Raw genomic sequence first — 14,943 nt, 5'->3', positions numbered from 1 at the left:
TTGAAGTCGCACAACACTGAAGAGAACTACCATGTTAACGCCATCCACCAAAATATAGGACCAAATCCATTGCAGCAGTTTAATTTAATAAAAATAAAATTATGAGAGCAGAAAGTTACATTTTCCAAGTACCAAAACCTGCAACTGACTCTGAGCAGAGCCATGGGATCCAGGAGCAGAGGGTGGTGTTGCGGGCAGGGCTCTCCCCTCCCCTAGCACAGCACCACCTTTCACTTATCCTAGGAAAGCAGCACTCTGCTTACAATCACCAGAGTTAGGAAATGCAGGTGTCTGGGAGGGAGTCTGTAAAGGGGTATTCAGGGGAGGGGACAAGCACTGGTGAGGTTGGTGGCAGAGCTAACCTGGCAAGACTTCAGGGGGTTTCTGGAAGATACCTTCACCTTCCGCCCCTCTCCAAACAACTGCCTGCCCTGGGGCTCAAGAGTCCTAGAGGACTGGTGACTTAAGGCAAAAAGGAAGGTGGCCGCCTGGCCTCCCTACCCCTAACGCAGAGCTGGTTTGGGATACTGAGGAAAGCTTGCATTTTGCCTTGAGCCAGCCACCTGTGAGAAGCTACACACTAGGAGAGGAAAACGGTATGGTAAGGTATGGTGAAAGGATCTTCGTTCACTTGGCCAGTTTGGTCCCTCAAACCTGCACAGGGGACTCAATGGGCACAGCCTTCTTTCCCCGTTGCTTTAAGCGGCCCCGGGCATAGACTCTGAGCAGGAGGGCAGCAAAGACCACAGCCACCCCCAGCCCCCCCACCACAGTGATGGTGTGGCCGTAGAGGAGGCAGGAGAGGAGAATGGCAAAGGCCTGGCGGAGGGTCATGATGATGGTGAAGACTGCGGCCCCAAACTGTCCAATGGTGTAGAAGATGAAGAGCTGGCCACATGCAGAGCACACCGAGAGCAGCAGGGCGTGTGCAGCAAACTCACTGTGTCTCCCCATGAAGCGGGTCCCCTCCAGGAGGGCCCCCTGCTCTAGCAGGGAGCCCACTGTGAAGAGGCAGGAGAAGAAGTTGACCCCAAGCATCATCTGCACTGATGACATCTTATAGGCAAATAGGGCATCTTGCCAGTTTGAGGTGAAGCTGTCAAAGGCAATGTAGCCTCCCAAAAGGATCACGCCCGAGAGTGTGGTAGCCTGTGAACTTCGGGGCTCTGGTCCGCTGGACAGCAGAAACATGCTGACCCCAATGGAGATGAGGCCTGCTGTCAGGTATTCCCAATGTTCGTAGCTGCGCCGAGACACCAACTTTCCCATTAGCATGACAGGGATCACCTTAGAGGCCTTGGCCAGCACCTGAGTGGGGAAGCTGACGAACTTGAGAGCTTCATACTGACACCAGCTGCTGAGCACATTCGACAGGCTGGCAAAGGAGTACTGGTACATGGGCGCCCCATGTCGGGGCTGTTTGCAGAAGAGGCAGTAGAGGCCAGCCACGATAAATGCCAGCACTCGGTTCATTAGCACCAGAAACTGAGAGTCTGTGAAGCGCTCACCTGCCCACGTGGCGGTGGCCCCATAGCTGCGGGTCATCACTCTTTCCTGCAGCACTCCCCAAGTCAGGTAAGACACCTGGATGGGGGAGGGTGGAGAGAAAACAGACAAAATAAGGAAAAGGTTGGCAGAGAAGAATTTCATCAACCTCCCTCTTCCTCGGAAGGCTGTTTAAAGCAGCGGTTGCCAACCTTTCGGACCTCACGGACCACCAGTTGGCGACTGCTAGTTTAAAGGACAGCGTACATAATCTGGTTCCTCTGTGAAGTTTCCCTTTCCCTGTCAAGCCTGGATTTATCTTGTAGGGAATCAAGTGTGTGTGAAACACAACAAATGCTTTAGAACTGCCCAGACCCTGTCTGTCCCCACAGTAGGGTTTGTTAGGGCTGACTCCATCCCAAATATTTTCTATTTCCAACCAATTCAGGCAGGCAAGAATGGACATCTATCAGTTTAACATGTTACGTGAGGTGGAACTAGCAGTGTCCCTCAAAAATGCCATGAGGTCAGTATCTTGGCACCCCTTCTCAGATGCGGTGTGGGAGAAGGCTGAATGGCTTCCCCCCAAACTTTTATCAGTGGGTTTCCAGTACAGCATATGAAACATCACTGCAGAGGCAAGTGTAATAATAGGACAGTAGAAATCACGGGGGGGGGGGGGGGGACATTTTCTCCAATCACTTCTAAGAAGATGGTGGTACAGTGTGCCCCTAGGAGGGGGACACACAACCAACTACATCACTGTTGGGCCTGGAAGGGTGAGAACTTTGGTTCCAGAGACCCTGCCCACCCGAGACCCAATGCAGGAAGAGAAGCAGAGCCTGCCCGCCCGCCTACCTACCTGGAGTCCCACCGCACAGAAGAGCAGCTTCAGGGCCTGCCACGTAGGAGTGGTCTCTGCCGGCTCTGTCCGGGGAGCCAGGGGAACCTCATCGGAGGCCTTGGGCTCATTGCCAAATACACACACTTTCACCAGAGGGAAGCAGAGACCCCTGCCTGAAGAAGGCACACCCAGTCAAGCCCCGGTCTTCTCCAGAGCAGCCAGTCTGCCCTGCTGCTGTCCTCCCCCCTCCCTCCCTCCCTCCCTTCCTCTCTTTCCAAGCCACATCCCTGCTTAGACAGCTGGCCAACACTTTTAATGTGGACCGAGCACACTTCCCCACCCTTGGCCCACACACCTGTCTCAAGGTAATTCTTCCGCCTGAAGTACCGCACCAGCAGGTAGCCAGGTAGCATGAAGCTGGCATAGCCAGCGGCATTCACCATAAAGCGGAAGAACCATTGCTGGGTCCATGATTCCGGAGGGGCTTCGGGCGTCTCCCCACCTGCCCCCAGGGAGGGGATGGCAACCAGCACCACCACTGCCCACCACCTGCGGGGGCAGCGGACATAGGGATTAGGGAGCAGTTAGTCCATCACCCACTGGTGATGAGGGGACCACACTGGAGAAGGGCCCGGAGTCATCTCCCCGCCCCCCGCCGCGGCAGCCCAGCCGGGACAAAGAGCCTCTCTCTCCTTGGGGGGCCGGCGCCGTCCAGGCAGGGCTCCCTCCCTCCCCGGGGACGGACCCGCCCCTCCGGGCACACAGGTTCCTTCTGTTTCCCTCCAGCGGTCGCCAGCTGCTCCGGCCGGCGGCGGCGCCCCCTCCTTACACCCCGCCCTCCAGGTTTCCGGAGCGCCGGGGTTCCCCAACTCCTCCGCCTGACGCTCCCTACCTCCCCCCAAGAGCCTAAGCCCCCGCCACGCCCCCGCCGGCCTAGCGGGCTCCGCGGACCGTTCGGCGAGCCCACCGCCCCGGCAGCTGGGAACCACCCCGGCCCACCCGGCCGAGCAGCGGTCACGTGGCCCGGCTCCGTCACGTGGCCTTGCCGCCCCTAGCCCCCCACCTGGCAACCATGGTCCGCGCCGCGTGGGGCGGAGGGGGGCCGGGGAATGCGAAGCCCCGGGCCGCGCGCTCCCTCCGCTCCCGCCGTCGCCTCCTGACGCTGCCAGCGAGCCAGCGGCCAGCGGAAGTGCCGCGATCTTCCCGCCTCCCTCTGCCCGCGGCCGCCCCCCGCCCCCCGCCCGGACCACGCAGCGCCCCGGGCTGCCGCGGGCCACAGCGCCCCCGCGCGGCCCGGAGGGAGACGGACTCGACGCCTGGGTGTTTGCTGCCCTGCGCGAAGGTTGGGGGGGGGCGGGGGGGAGTCGGAGGCCCAGGCCTCCCCCTGCTTCGTCATCGCCCCTAGGCCTCCCCACCAGCGCGGGAGGCAATGCCGTGTTAGGGGCGGGACAGGGAGGTTCTGACCCGAGCACTTCCCCTTGTGTTACCGTTTTCTGACAGGAAGATGTCTTTTTTGGATGGGCCAGCAGTTCTGTCCTTCGAGGCTCTGCATGACCTGGCCCCAGCCCGCCTCGCCCACTCACCCTTCCCGGGTAGAGCCACGCTGGCCGGCTCTCAGTTCCCCTCCTTCGCCTCTCCCCCCATCCCTTTCCTCATCCTTAAGTCTGGGTTGAGAGGACACTCAGGGGCCTCCCCTGGCCGCCCCAAGTATGGCCCTCTACCCACTCCATCGTTCTCCTTCCCAGGGCTTGTTTCCTTCATAGCATCCATTGTAACATGTGATTACATATTACATGGAAATACACACCTACGATTGTAATGGCTGCCCCACTCACTAGACTATATGCTCCAAGTGGCCAGAGACGGTGTTGATTTATTCCCATCGCCTTCACCCCAGCAAAGGCCTGACCTAACAGGCCCCGCACACATGTGTGGAATATGAGGAAGGAAAAAACACAACCCGTAAAAAGCCACCGCTCCCTTGTGTCTGCCTCCCAAGGCCAGCCCTTCTCCCCACAACCTCCAGGGCAGTGGTGAGGCCCTCATTTCTCTCTCCTTCCTTCTCTTTCTCTCTTCGTCCACCCTCCGCATTTCCACAGAAAGGGCCGGGATCCGTGCTGGACAGAGGCCTGAGGACTGTCAGCCCTCCCACCCTACCCAGCAGGGTCCTCTCCCGCTCAGGTGATCATCTCCCCTCTGCCTGCCTCCACCACAAGGTCACAGGGCAGGCCCGTGTAAAAATCCCCAGTGCACACAGACATGCATTCGCACAAAACAACTTGGAGGGGGGGGAGGGACTTTTTTAAAGTCTCTGCCGTTTTAGTGTCATGTTATTGAAACTTCCCCTTCCCCAAGGCTCAGTCCGGGGCCTTCTGTGTCAAGTCTTTAAACAACAGTTCTCAATAGCAGTGAGATGGGAGCTCTGCGTGCTCTGCTCGCTCATATTTCAGTGTCTCTCCTCACTCGGGAGAGTCCTTGTTTTCCTAGGGTGACCCGGCGTGGGTGGGAACAAGAGCTCCTGCCATCTTCCAGAGAGGCTTCACCCAGGACCCCTGGGGCTTTGGGGTGGGAGGGGTCTTCCCAGAATCTCCGTCCACCTGGGAAGCTCTTCTTTCCGGACGGGCTGGCCCTCACTTGTGATCCCTCCTCTCAGCTCAGGACTGTGCTGGCCCAGCGGTCCCCAGGACTCCGGAAGGACACATTGCCTGGGCCCAAACTGCAGCAACCGTGGCTCCAGCTTCCAGAAGGGAGGATGGGAAGCCTCCAGGGCCCCAGACCCTGCCCTGGCTTCAGTCGGCACACATCAGTGGCTTTCCAGAGATCTTTAGGTCATCGAAGGGCAAAAGAGCAAAGGGCTGAGGAAGAGAATGGAGAGAAGCAAGATCAGGGTCCAGGGGGGAAAAGGCAGTGGTGGGGAAAGGGAGCCGGGGAGACCTATCGGGCCATTTTCTCCCCATCAACTGACTCTTGGACAGGAGGGAACAAATCTTCCTACTAATCTCCCAAATGGGAATCCCTCTGGGCTAGCAAGAGTCCCAAGGCCTTAGGCAAGCCCTCCCTCTCTAAGAAAATCCCTGACGATCACAGATAAGAAGGACCAAGGAGGTGATCCAGCCTGTGGGTCTAGTTTCTGGGGGGTTGGGGTGGGGGAAGGGTACTCACAAAATATTTTGAATATTTTTTTTACATTGAACATTTAAAAATGGAGACTATACAGAAAATCTAGGTTTCATCTCTCTTAAAACATTCCCAAGACCTGGAAATACTGGACCATATTCCTCCTCCGCACCTCTCTGCTGAAGCTGAATGGAGTGCCCCTCGGACAGAGACTCTCTGGTCTCCCACAGGCCCCGCCACCCACTGCACTACCTCTGGCCTGCTTCCCCGATCTACGTTCGCTGTAGTCCAAGTGTGGGCTGAGAGAGGGGCAGAAGCTTGCCCAAGATCCCACGGTTGGTGAGTGGCAGAATGGTGGATTGTCCCCCGCCCCAGGATCCTAACTCCTTGGCTATTTCAGCCATTACAGCTCCTGTCTCTGCTAAGGGTGTGGGAAGGACTGGAGAGCAAAGCTGAGTGTGTGCCTCTTACATCCTCAGCCAGGTCCTGGGGCATCACATCCTCGGCCAGGTCCTGGGGCGTCTCGTCCTCCACGTTCCTCAGCAGAGAGTCGGCACCTGCTTCTCGCAGAGTGGATGAGATGCTCTTGAGACCCCGGCCTGCAGCAAGGTGCAGGGGTGTGCACCCATTGAGCATACGGGCGTCTACCCGGGCCCCAGCCTGGAGCAGGAACTGTACCAGACTCCGCTCTTGAGTCTCCACAGCCAGGTGCAGCGCTGTCTTCCCACTCGTGCCCTCCTGGAGGAAAAGAAGGGTGTCTTCCAAGGCCCTCAAGAGGAAGCATGCTGGGTCCAGGCCCGGGATAAGGTGTGTGCCACCGCTTCGGAGACTGGGAGTGGACCCGAGGGCTAGACCAGGTGGCGGGGCAGACACTGGGCCAGGCAGCACCCTGATTGGCCACCTCACCTGCACATCAATGTCAGCTCCATTTTCAAGAAGCAGTTCCATGAGTGGCTGGTTCCTCTGCAGAGTGGCGATGTGGAGACAGGCCAGGCCTAGGATGGAGTAAATGTGGAGGCTGCTAATCTGCATCCACCAACTCTCTCTCTCCCACTCTTCAGGGACCTCCCTACCCCTCGGCCCCAAGGGACCCACTGCCCACTCAATACCTCTGATCACAGGGCTGTTAAAACCCAAACCCAAAAACCCCCTCAAAAGTCTGAGGGCAAAGGAACGTAAAGTTTCCATCTTTTCAGAGTCATGTTATTGAAACTTTCATGCTTCAGGGGTCAGGTTGCTGAGTGACACCCCCATGCAGGCACCCGCCCCTAACATCCCCCCTCCCGCATTCTCTCTAACTAACTCTGCCTGCTTTGAAACCCTGGCCACAGCCACCTTCTTCAGAGGTCTTTGGGATCCTCATGCCCCAGCCCCTCCCCAGGGCCACTTCCTCCCATGCATTTCCCTACCTTTTTGCTGTCTACTTTCTGGCTTGGGTTCTCCTCTGCTTACAGAACTAGATTCAGATCCACAAGTCTGCTCAAAGGTCCCTGCTCCACGAGGCTTTCCCTGACCACTATTCAATCACACAGCCCCACCCCCCACATTCCAGTTCTTCTCACTCTGTGCTACTTTCCCGAGGCACTTACTGCCTTTTAACCTACTAGAGAATCCACTTCTTACATTTCTTGTCTATCGCAATCGTTCTGTTTGGTTCACAGATGCAGTCCCAGCTCCTGGAATAGTGTCTGGCACATAGAGGCCCTCAGTACATTTTGTTGAATGAATGAATGATCTCTGTTAAACTGAATATCTTGAAGGCAAGATTTAGCTCTCTGTTTAGCACACAGCAGGTTCTAAGTAAATTCTAAATCAAATTCATTCATTCAGCAAAGAGGTACTGAGTATCTATGTACTTAGAACTGGAGGTGCATCAATGGACAAGCTGTGGTATGACCCCCCCGCTCCTTCCCTGAGAGTGGGGTCCTGGTCTCTTGTCCCCTTCTCCACCTGTGTCCCCTGCGGCTGCCTGTACCTTGCCAGTTTTGCAGCTGGAGGTCCAGAGAGTGAGGTGGCCCTCTGCCTGGCTCTGGCTGAACTTCCAGCAGGCAGCGGGCACAGGTCAGGTGCTGGCGCTGGCAGGCCACATGCAGGGCCGTGTCACCATGTCGGTCTTGTAGCATGCGGCTGGCCCCTTTCAGCACTAGGGCTTTGACTGTATCCGGCTGGTCCAGGTGTACAGCCAGGTGGAGTGCTGTCTGTAGGCACAAACAGAGGGTCACAGGGCCCCTGCAGCATGCTCCCACCTCTGGGGACATGCTCAGGTGGGCACAGGAGTTGACAACCGCCAGCACCTTCCTTGAGGGCAGCTTCTAGAGGCTATGGCCCTGCTCTTCCAAGGCCACATTACCAAGCCCTTCCCTCTGCCGCCCCCCACCAAGCTCTTGGGACTCCAATCCTGGAGGCAGGGTGAGGGAAGTGGCCCCCTGCTCTTCTTGTAGGTCCCCTTAGCCCCTGGAGGAAGCACAGATGGAGTCAGGGTTTACCTTCTCACCCTCTAGGGAAACCTCTGTTATCCCCAAGGGCTAGGTGACAGAGAGGGGCCGGGGAGAAGGAAGAGGCACCAGGCAGGCTCCACCGGGCACACTCCTCTTTAAGGCTCCATGCAGATGCCACCTCCGCATTAACCCTTCCCTGGCTGCTCCCCACACACAGTGGATCCCGCTGTGTAATTGCATCACAGCTCTTGTCACCATGCTGTGTGATTGTGTTGACAGGAGTCCCTAGTCCAGGCTCAAGCACCTTGTGGGCAGAGGCTGTGTCTTACTCATGTCTGTACCCTCCGCTTCTAGCTCAGTGTCTGCATATGGTTTCCTGAGGAAGCAGCCTAAGGTCACTCGTGTGGCTGCTCGGGATGGCTGCCAGGGCAGACATGGGTATCTGGACACAGCCTACCCTTTCCACCCACCTGGTAAAGGTTGTTCTGAATGTCCAGGACCTCCTGGGGCAGCAAAGCCAGGCAACAGAACAGCACAGTGCGGGCCTCATGAATCACCGCCAGGTGGACCAGCCTGAAGGGCAGGGCAGGGGTTAGTGTCAGGACCCAGGTCAGAGAGAGTGGGCTGGGGCCCTGGGGTTAGAAGGAACACATCTCTAAGAAGCCACCCATCGGGTAGGTGCAGGAAGTAAGAATTTGGGCCAGGAAGTGAGGGTTGGTGTGGGAAACCAGATTCCTGGGGGTGGAGGCGCCAAGTTCCCATCTCTGGCCTTCAAGAAGGGCCTTGGCTCAGTGGGCGTGCGGGCAGGGTGCTGACGGGCCAAGGAGCTTCCTGTCCCACACCCCACTCCCCTCTGGCCCCAGGGCCCCACCAGACCAGCTGCAGCTCCAAAGCCAAACTGAAAGCTGCTGGGGTCGTGTAGAGGTGGTTTCCAGGGCTGAGCTCCCCACATACCCCCAGCCCAATAGGGAGTACAGAGACGGCAGGTGTGGGGTCACCTCCCCCCCGCCCCCGCCAAACTCAATGTTGCACATGCCAAGGGAGAGAAAACAGAAGCTCTTGAATGAGGAGCAAGGAGTGCAACATCCTGTCCTGCTGCCCCCAACAGGGGAGTGGGTCTAGAGGGTCCCTCTTCAGACAGCCAGACTGGCTGGGTCTGGCCAGAGTCCTCCACTCTGTATGCACCTCCAAGGCGAGGTCTGTGCAATGTAGAAAGTATGTGTTTGTTGGGGGACAAAGAGCCTTAACCTAGGGGTGGGAGGACAGCTGGGAGGGGAAGTTCCAGTCTTGGGGTTTCCCCACATCAGGTGGGGAAAATGAAAGCCAGAGCCGGAGGGTCTCAGCCCGGACAGCTGCCTTGGGACGCTAGTGACTGGGGGTAACTTGGCTACAAGGCCTGTCTGGGCTGGGGAGGGGGCTGCTCGGGCAGGAGCGGGGAAGGCTTGGCTGCGGCAGGCAGCAGGAGAGAGTGACGAGGGAGGGAGGAACCGCTCTGGAAATCCCCTCGGCCAGGACCAGCTCTCTGGGTCACATTCCTGCAGCCACCTCCCTCTCTCCCTCAGTCTCCCCTCCTCCCACTTCCTCTTGCCACTTCCATCTGTCCCACACCCCAGACACTTCCGAGGGAAGAGACTCCTTTGGGGAGTCTTGCCACCTCCCCCTGCCCATTCTAGACACACCTGTCTCCAACCAGAGGAGGTAAAGGCTGGGCTGAGAGGCTAACAAAGGAGGGCAGCACCAGAAGTCCCCACGCCCTGGGTCAAAGGTCAGCCACAGGTATTCCACTTGGAGCCCCCACTCCCTGGGTCAAAGGTCAGCCATAGGTATTTCACCTGAAGCTCCCAAAATCTTGGCTCTGGGCCTGAGGGCTGATGATTTGGGCACAGAATACACAAAGTACAAAAGGCCCGGGGTCACGCCTCTCCTGCCCACTGGGTCTCTTTGTCAAAGGTCACCTAGCATTAGGACCCTTGCATTTCCAAAAAGCAGATAAGGACAGACACTTCCTGCTCCTTCTACATCCTTCCTACCCGGTTCAACATCTCTGATCTGGGACCCCAGCTCCCGCCACTCTGTTTCTAACCCCCAAATTCCAGCCACCCCCTCTCCTAACAGTGTTTTTTCTTCCTGAGGGGCAAATCTTCAGCTGGCCTGACCTTTTGCACTACTGCCTCCTCCTTCAACTGCTTCCTACCCAGTCCCACCAAGATCCACCTGGGCCTGGGGAGAAATGGGCAGGCCAGGGGGTCAGACAAGACAGTGCGGAGGACTGGGGGGACTTGGGAGATAGAAGGTGCCGGTAAGGCTGACTCCAACCCTCACTTCCCCTTTCTCAGCAGAGGAGGAAGTAAGCTGCAGCAGCCAGCCGCCTGTCAGTCTGCTGGGGCAAGAGTGCCCCAACCTGGCTCACCCCCTCCTCCTCAGGGCCAGCGTTAGCTCTGTACCCTGGCCATACTCCCACCCCTAGCTTCCTGGCCTCCATTGGTAACCTGTAACTGGCATCTCTTGTTCCTTGAGACAGGGCATTCTGAGGTCAGGGGCTGGGAATTCCAGATATTGCGCAAGCAAAGGATGCCCTCTCCCCCAGCAAGAAAAAAAAAAAACACAAAAAAAAACCTGGACTGGTCAGGGGAATTTTCTCTTCCTAGCGGTGGGTTACTGGTAGGTTTCCAAGATTCTAGGTGCCTGGTAAGGGCCCTGCCAGCTCTGCCCACCTCCAAATGGGAGGGCAGAGAGATGATTCCCGGTCCTCTGATCTGGGCCTGGCTGGAGCTCAAAAGTGAGCGGAGAGTTAAGTTTGGAGTTTGGAAGAGAGAGTGGAGAATGCCACTTCCAGGTCAGGTGCCTGGAGGGATCATTACAGAGGGGGTGCTCCTGGGGAGGCCCCGAGTGAGCGTCGGGAAGGAGTGCGGTCCCAGCCTCGCCCCCATACTCACGTGTCTCCGTCCTCAGAGATGTAAGTGAGCGCTTCCAGCTGCTGAGGACTCAGCGCCCCGGCTGGGGGGAGCGGCGAGCCTGGGGGTGGGTTTTCGGTCTCAGGGCCCTCCGAAAAGGTCCAAGGTTCGGTGAGCGACGAGGAGCCATAGGTGGAGTCAGCCCTCTCCCCATCTGTGTCTTCCTTCTCCTGGGGCTCTTTGGGGGTTCCCGGAGGATGGGTCCAGGGCTGGGGGCCTGTGCCGCCCGGGGGCCGGGAGGCTGAGGCCGGGGTGGTCTCGGGCAGGGAGCGCAGAGAGCGCAGAGACTCGATGCCCGAATCACACTGGCTCTCATCCGACTCGTCCGTCCCCTTGCGCGCCTCCGACATGCCCGCGGCGCCGGCCCGCGGGGGCCCGGTCCCAGCAGGCTCTGGCTGCGGGCTCCGCCGCACCGCCTTTCCGGGTTGCAGGTCCGTCTTGCGGAACGGGCTCCCGGCCTGAAGTGGCCGCCTTCCCGGGCTGCTGGGGTCCGAGGAGTCGGCGAGAAGGGTGGGAGAGGCTCGGAGCTCCGGTGGGGTCCGCCGCAGAGGTTACTCAGGGAAGCCGGGATGCCCAGTCTGACGCGCTCTCTCGACCCGCCCCTCAGGCCCCGCCCCCGACAGGCGCTTCCGGACACAGGCCCCGCCCTCCGGAATCCCCCTTACCCCGCCCTCTGCGTTGGCTCGGAGTCCCGGGTTACCCGGTCCTGACTCACTGGTGTGTTAATTCACCCATTCATCATCCTTCCATCCATCCATCCATCCATCCATCCATCCATCCATCCATCCATCCATCCATCCAATCACCCCTCCGTCCATTCATTCATTCACTTCCCCCCCTTCTTTTCCATTCTTGATCCCATGCATTCTTTCCTTCCTTCACTTCCTCCATTTCCTCACTCATTGTTTCCATTCATTCATTTATTCATTCGTGTGTTGTTAAAGAAATGTTTATTAATTGTACAAATTAGACATCTTGTGGGGGCGGGCATGTGGTTGGTGGGACGGGATGCACTGCTTCCTATCTCCTACCCATTTCCATTTCTCTTGCTTTCTCATTTACCAGTGCCCAGAAGTTTGGGTAGGGAAAGGGGATATCCATTGTCTTTATTTAATTTATTTTTTAAAATATATTTTATTGATTTTTTTTTTTTACAGAGAGGAAGGGAGAGGGATAGAGAGTTAGAAACATCGATGAGAGACAAACATCGATCAGCTGCCTCCTTGAGGATGTGCCTGCAACCAAGGTACATGCCCTTGACCGGAATCGAACCTGGGACCTTTCAGTCCACAGGCCCATGCTCTATCCACTGAGCCAAACCGTTAGGGCTCCATTGTCTTTAAAGGAGTGATTCTCCCTTTGGGTCCTGGGTAGAGGGTCTCCTGTGTCAACTTCTCAGATCACATAGAATTGGGCATGAGGATGTGCTTTTCAAAACTGGGTTTTCTCAGGCAGACTGTTGTCTAAATGAAGGAGGTTGGTCATGCTTTTTTGTTGTCTAAAAAAAGCAGAGTGCACCCCCTGGAGTGGCTCAGTGGTTGAGCATCGACCTATGAACCAGGAGATCATGGTTCAATTCCTGGTTGGGGCACATGCCTAGGTTGCAGGCTCATGCAGGAAGGAGGCAGCCGATCTGTGATTCTCTCTCATCATGGGTGTTTCTATCTCTCCCTTCCTCTCTGAAATCAATAAAAATATATATTAAAAATTTAAAAGCAGAGTGGTCATTCTTCACAGGGGTGAAACACTGGTCTTTGTGGTTACAACACTTGGTTACCCCCATCTATCAGGGAAGATTACTTCCTCATGGTGGGGCCAGGATGGGGAGGCCCCAGACACATTGGGCCACACTCTGCTGGGGGGACCGCCCCAGCTCCAGTGCCAACACATCTTTCCTCCTTCCCTATCCCTGCTTTCCCTGGGCCCAGGGAGGCCTTAGGCAAACCGCACCCACATGTTGAGGTGCAAACTAGTGCCTCATGACTTACCCCTACCCCAAGTGCCACCAACCATGGGCCAACAATGCCTTTTGAAGATCATCCCAACGGAGCATCTTTTCTCTCTCTGGCATTGGGGGAGGAACGCTGCGCTGAGTGTAGACAGCTACTAACCAGCTTCCCTACTGCCTTCTCCCATGCAACCTCATCTTCTTCATCCATTTGACAAACACGTGGAGCTTCTCCTACATGTATGACACTGTTCTCCCTGCTGGAAGCAAAACTGAGTACCACAGTCACAGTAATTAATATCCACCAACCCCACCAAGCCCCCTGGCAATTACAACACAGTGATTGTGCGAGGACAGGAGTGAGAAGAGGGTGGTGTGGGGGCACACAGTGAGGAGAGGGGCAGGGAAGTTTCCATTTGAACTGGAATTGGGAAGGAAAGAGGTCTGGGGAGCAGAGAAGTACCTAGTCTCTGGGAGGAGGGGATTAGTAAGGAGAGAGGAGACAGGAGGTGGAATGGGGAGAGCAGATGAGAGGAGATGACTTACTCCTCTCCACCCCCCTGGAGGATCAGAGAGGGAGAATGTGCTGAGTATGAGGCTGTAAGAAGCCATGAGGGAAAACCCCAAGGGAATTAAGGCATCTCCTTCCCGTGGAGTCAGTGCAATTTCAGATGTTTTCAACTTCTTACCTTACATTTTCCTCTCCCATCCTCAAAAGCTGGAGAAAAAGTGTAGTCATAAACTCCAGACCCAGGCCACTTGGGTTAAACATCTGGAACTATCCCCATTTTAGAGTTGGGAAGCTGGGGCCCAGAGGGGTGAGTTGACTTTCCTAAGATCAAACGAAGTGCAGAGCCAGGCTCTCCTGCCCCTAATCCAAAGCTTAACATTGTTTTCAGTGAAAATTTTTTTTAACCTTTTCTAATTTTTTTCCTTTATGAATGCCTGCAGGGCTTGGGGCATATGAGCCCTTTGCAAGGACAGGAGGACTAGGGAATGTTCAGTGACCACATCTCTCATCATACAGAGGTTGAATTTAAGGAAAAACCTACTCCTGTTCAGCCCCGTATCTGGCTCTGAACCATAACAGGTGTGTGGCAGTCCCCTTTCTGGCCACATGAGGTCAGCATCGAGGCGCTCACTGCTTCCAGCATCTAGCCTACACTCCAGCAGGAAGCCCTTCTGGGGAAACTTCAGGAATGGGGAGAAGGAGCACGCAGTATCATCTGGAAAGATAGTCAAGGGATTTTGACTCTGGCCACAGTGTGGTCAGGGCCCTGACTTTGTTTCCTCAGCTCCAGTCTTCGAGGTTGGGCCCCTCTGATCCTCTTCTCTTTATCTGTTGGTGTTTTCTGGTTCTCTTAGTTGTTCTCCCACTCCCAGCCTCCACCCAGGCTCATCTTCTGGAAGCAGCCCCAGTTGCCATGGTGACCAGCTGGTCAGCTGGCTCCTTCTGAGCCCCCTCCCTTCACCCCTCTTTTCCCTGGACTTTCAAGGAAAGGTAATGTGTGTGAATGGTGTGTGTGTGTGTGTGTGTGTGTGTGTGTGTGTGTGTGTGTGTTTAAATCTCTTAGGAGCTCTGGGGTTGGCCAAAAGGAGTTGGGCTATCTCTCTTTCACAGCCCCCCTGAGGTGAGAAAGGGAAGGCCCTGGAGGTGGGGGGCAGGGGGAAGGGTATAACAACTAAATGGGGAGCATGAGGTTTTTTACCTGGGCTAGGAAAGGTCAGGGTTAGGACCTCTGCTCTGTCTACAGCGAGGACTGAACTAGGTGGAAGGGGATGAAACCAGAAGCAGAAGGGTCAAAGTTAGCGGTGAGGCAGGACTTTCTAAAAAGCAGGGGTGGGAGACACTGGAATGGGTCACCAAGTGAGATTTCTCCTCTGCCGCTGGAGTGAAAGAGAACCCCTGCCTCTTCAGGAGCACACCCTTCCCTGTGTGGGCAGGGAGATGGACTCGCTGACGGGGAGGACCGTGCAGGCTGGGTAGTTCTGAAGCAATTGGCAGACAAGAGAGTCACCCTCACCTCGCCGGGTAAGGGAACAGTAGGAAATGGAGGCAGGACCAGGAGTAGGGGGTGCGTGTGTAGAGAGTGGAGGCAGTGGCCCTTCTGCCCCAGTGAGTGGCCGGATGACCCCAGCAGATCAGTGTGCTTGTCC

The 14,943-nt window shown here is 56.5% G+C and overlaps 2 protein-coding genes across 2 annotated transcripts; both read right to left on the bottom strand.

The window, feature by feature from the left end:
• Positions 1–33: 33 nt before the first annotated feature.
• Positions 34–3,535, bottom strand: SLC35B2 (solute carrier family 35 member B2). Its single transcript, XM_079780986.1, has 4 exons — positions 3,393–3,535; positions 2,685–2,878; positions 2,348–2,502; positions 34–1,584 (listed from the first exon to the last, which is right to left on the bottom strand). Exons 1-4 carry the CDS (start codon positions 3,401–3,403, stop codon positions 649–651), a joined length of 1,296 nt encoding a protein of 431 aa, XP_079637112.1. The 5' UTR covers positions 3,404–3,535; the 3' UTR covers positions 34–648.
• Positions 3,536–4,163: 628 nt separating this feature from the next.
• NFKBIE (NFKB inhibitor epsilon) lies at positions 4,164–11,429 on the bottom strand. The gene is made up of 6 exons (XM_079781691.1): positions 10,821–11,429; positions 8,355–8,457; positions 7,422–7,644; positions 6,353–6,441; positions 5,918–6,184; positions 4,164–5,184 (listed from the first exon to the last, which is right to left on the bottom strand). The coding sequence occupies exons 1-6, from the start codon at positions 11,186–11,188 to the stop codon at positions 5,119–5,121; spliced, it is 1,116 nt and encodes a 371-aa protein (XP_079637817.1). The 5' UTR covers positions 11,189–11,429; the 3' UTR covers positions 4,164–5,118.
• Between the last annotated feature and the right edge of the window lie 3,514 nt (positions 11,430–14,943).

This window comes from Cnephaeus nilssonii (assembly GCF_951640355.1).
Source record: "Cnephaeus nilssonii genome assembly, chromosome: 9".
Classification (NCBI taxonomy): Eukaryota; Metazoa; Chordata; class Mammalia; order Chiroptera; family Vespertilionidae; genus Cnephaeus; species Cnephaeus nilssonii.
The sequence above is the reverse complement of the archived record's forward strand: the minus strand, read 5'-3'. Positions and strand labels throughout refer to the sequence as shown.

Bases quoted from the DNA above. Each gene is read 5' to 3' on its own strand.
- SLC35B2 (XM_079780986.1), bottom strand. The intron at 2,503-2,684 runs GTGTGTGGGCCA...TGCCTTCTTCAG, and splicing joins GAAGAATTACCTTGAGACAG to GCAGGGGTCTCTGCTTCCCT. The intron at 1,585-2,347 runs GTAGGTAGGCGG...TCCCCCATCCAG, and splicing joins TCTGTGCGGTGGGACTCCAG to GTGTCTTACCTGACTTGGGG.
- NFKBIE (XM_079781691.1), bottom strand. From the start codon at position 11,188: ATGTCGGAGGCGCGCAAGGGGACGGACGAGTCGGATGAGAGCCAGTGT. The intron at 8,458-10,820 runs GTGAGTATGGGG...CCTGCCCTTCAG, and splicing joins ATCTCTGAGGACGGAGACAC to GCTGGTCCACCTGGCGGTGA. The intron at 7,645-8,354 runs GTGGGTGGAAAG...TTGTGCCTACAG, and splicing joins TTCAGAACAACCTTTACCAG to ACAGCACTCCACCTGGCTGT.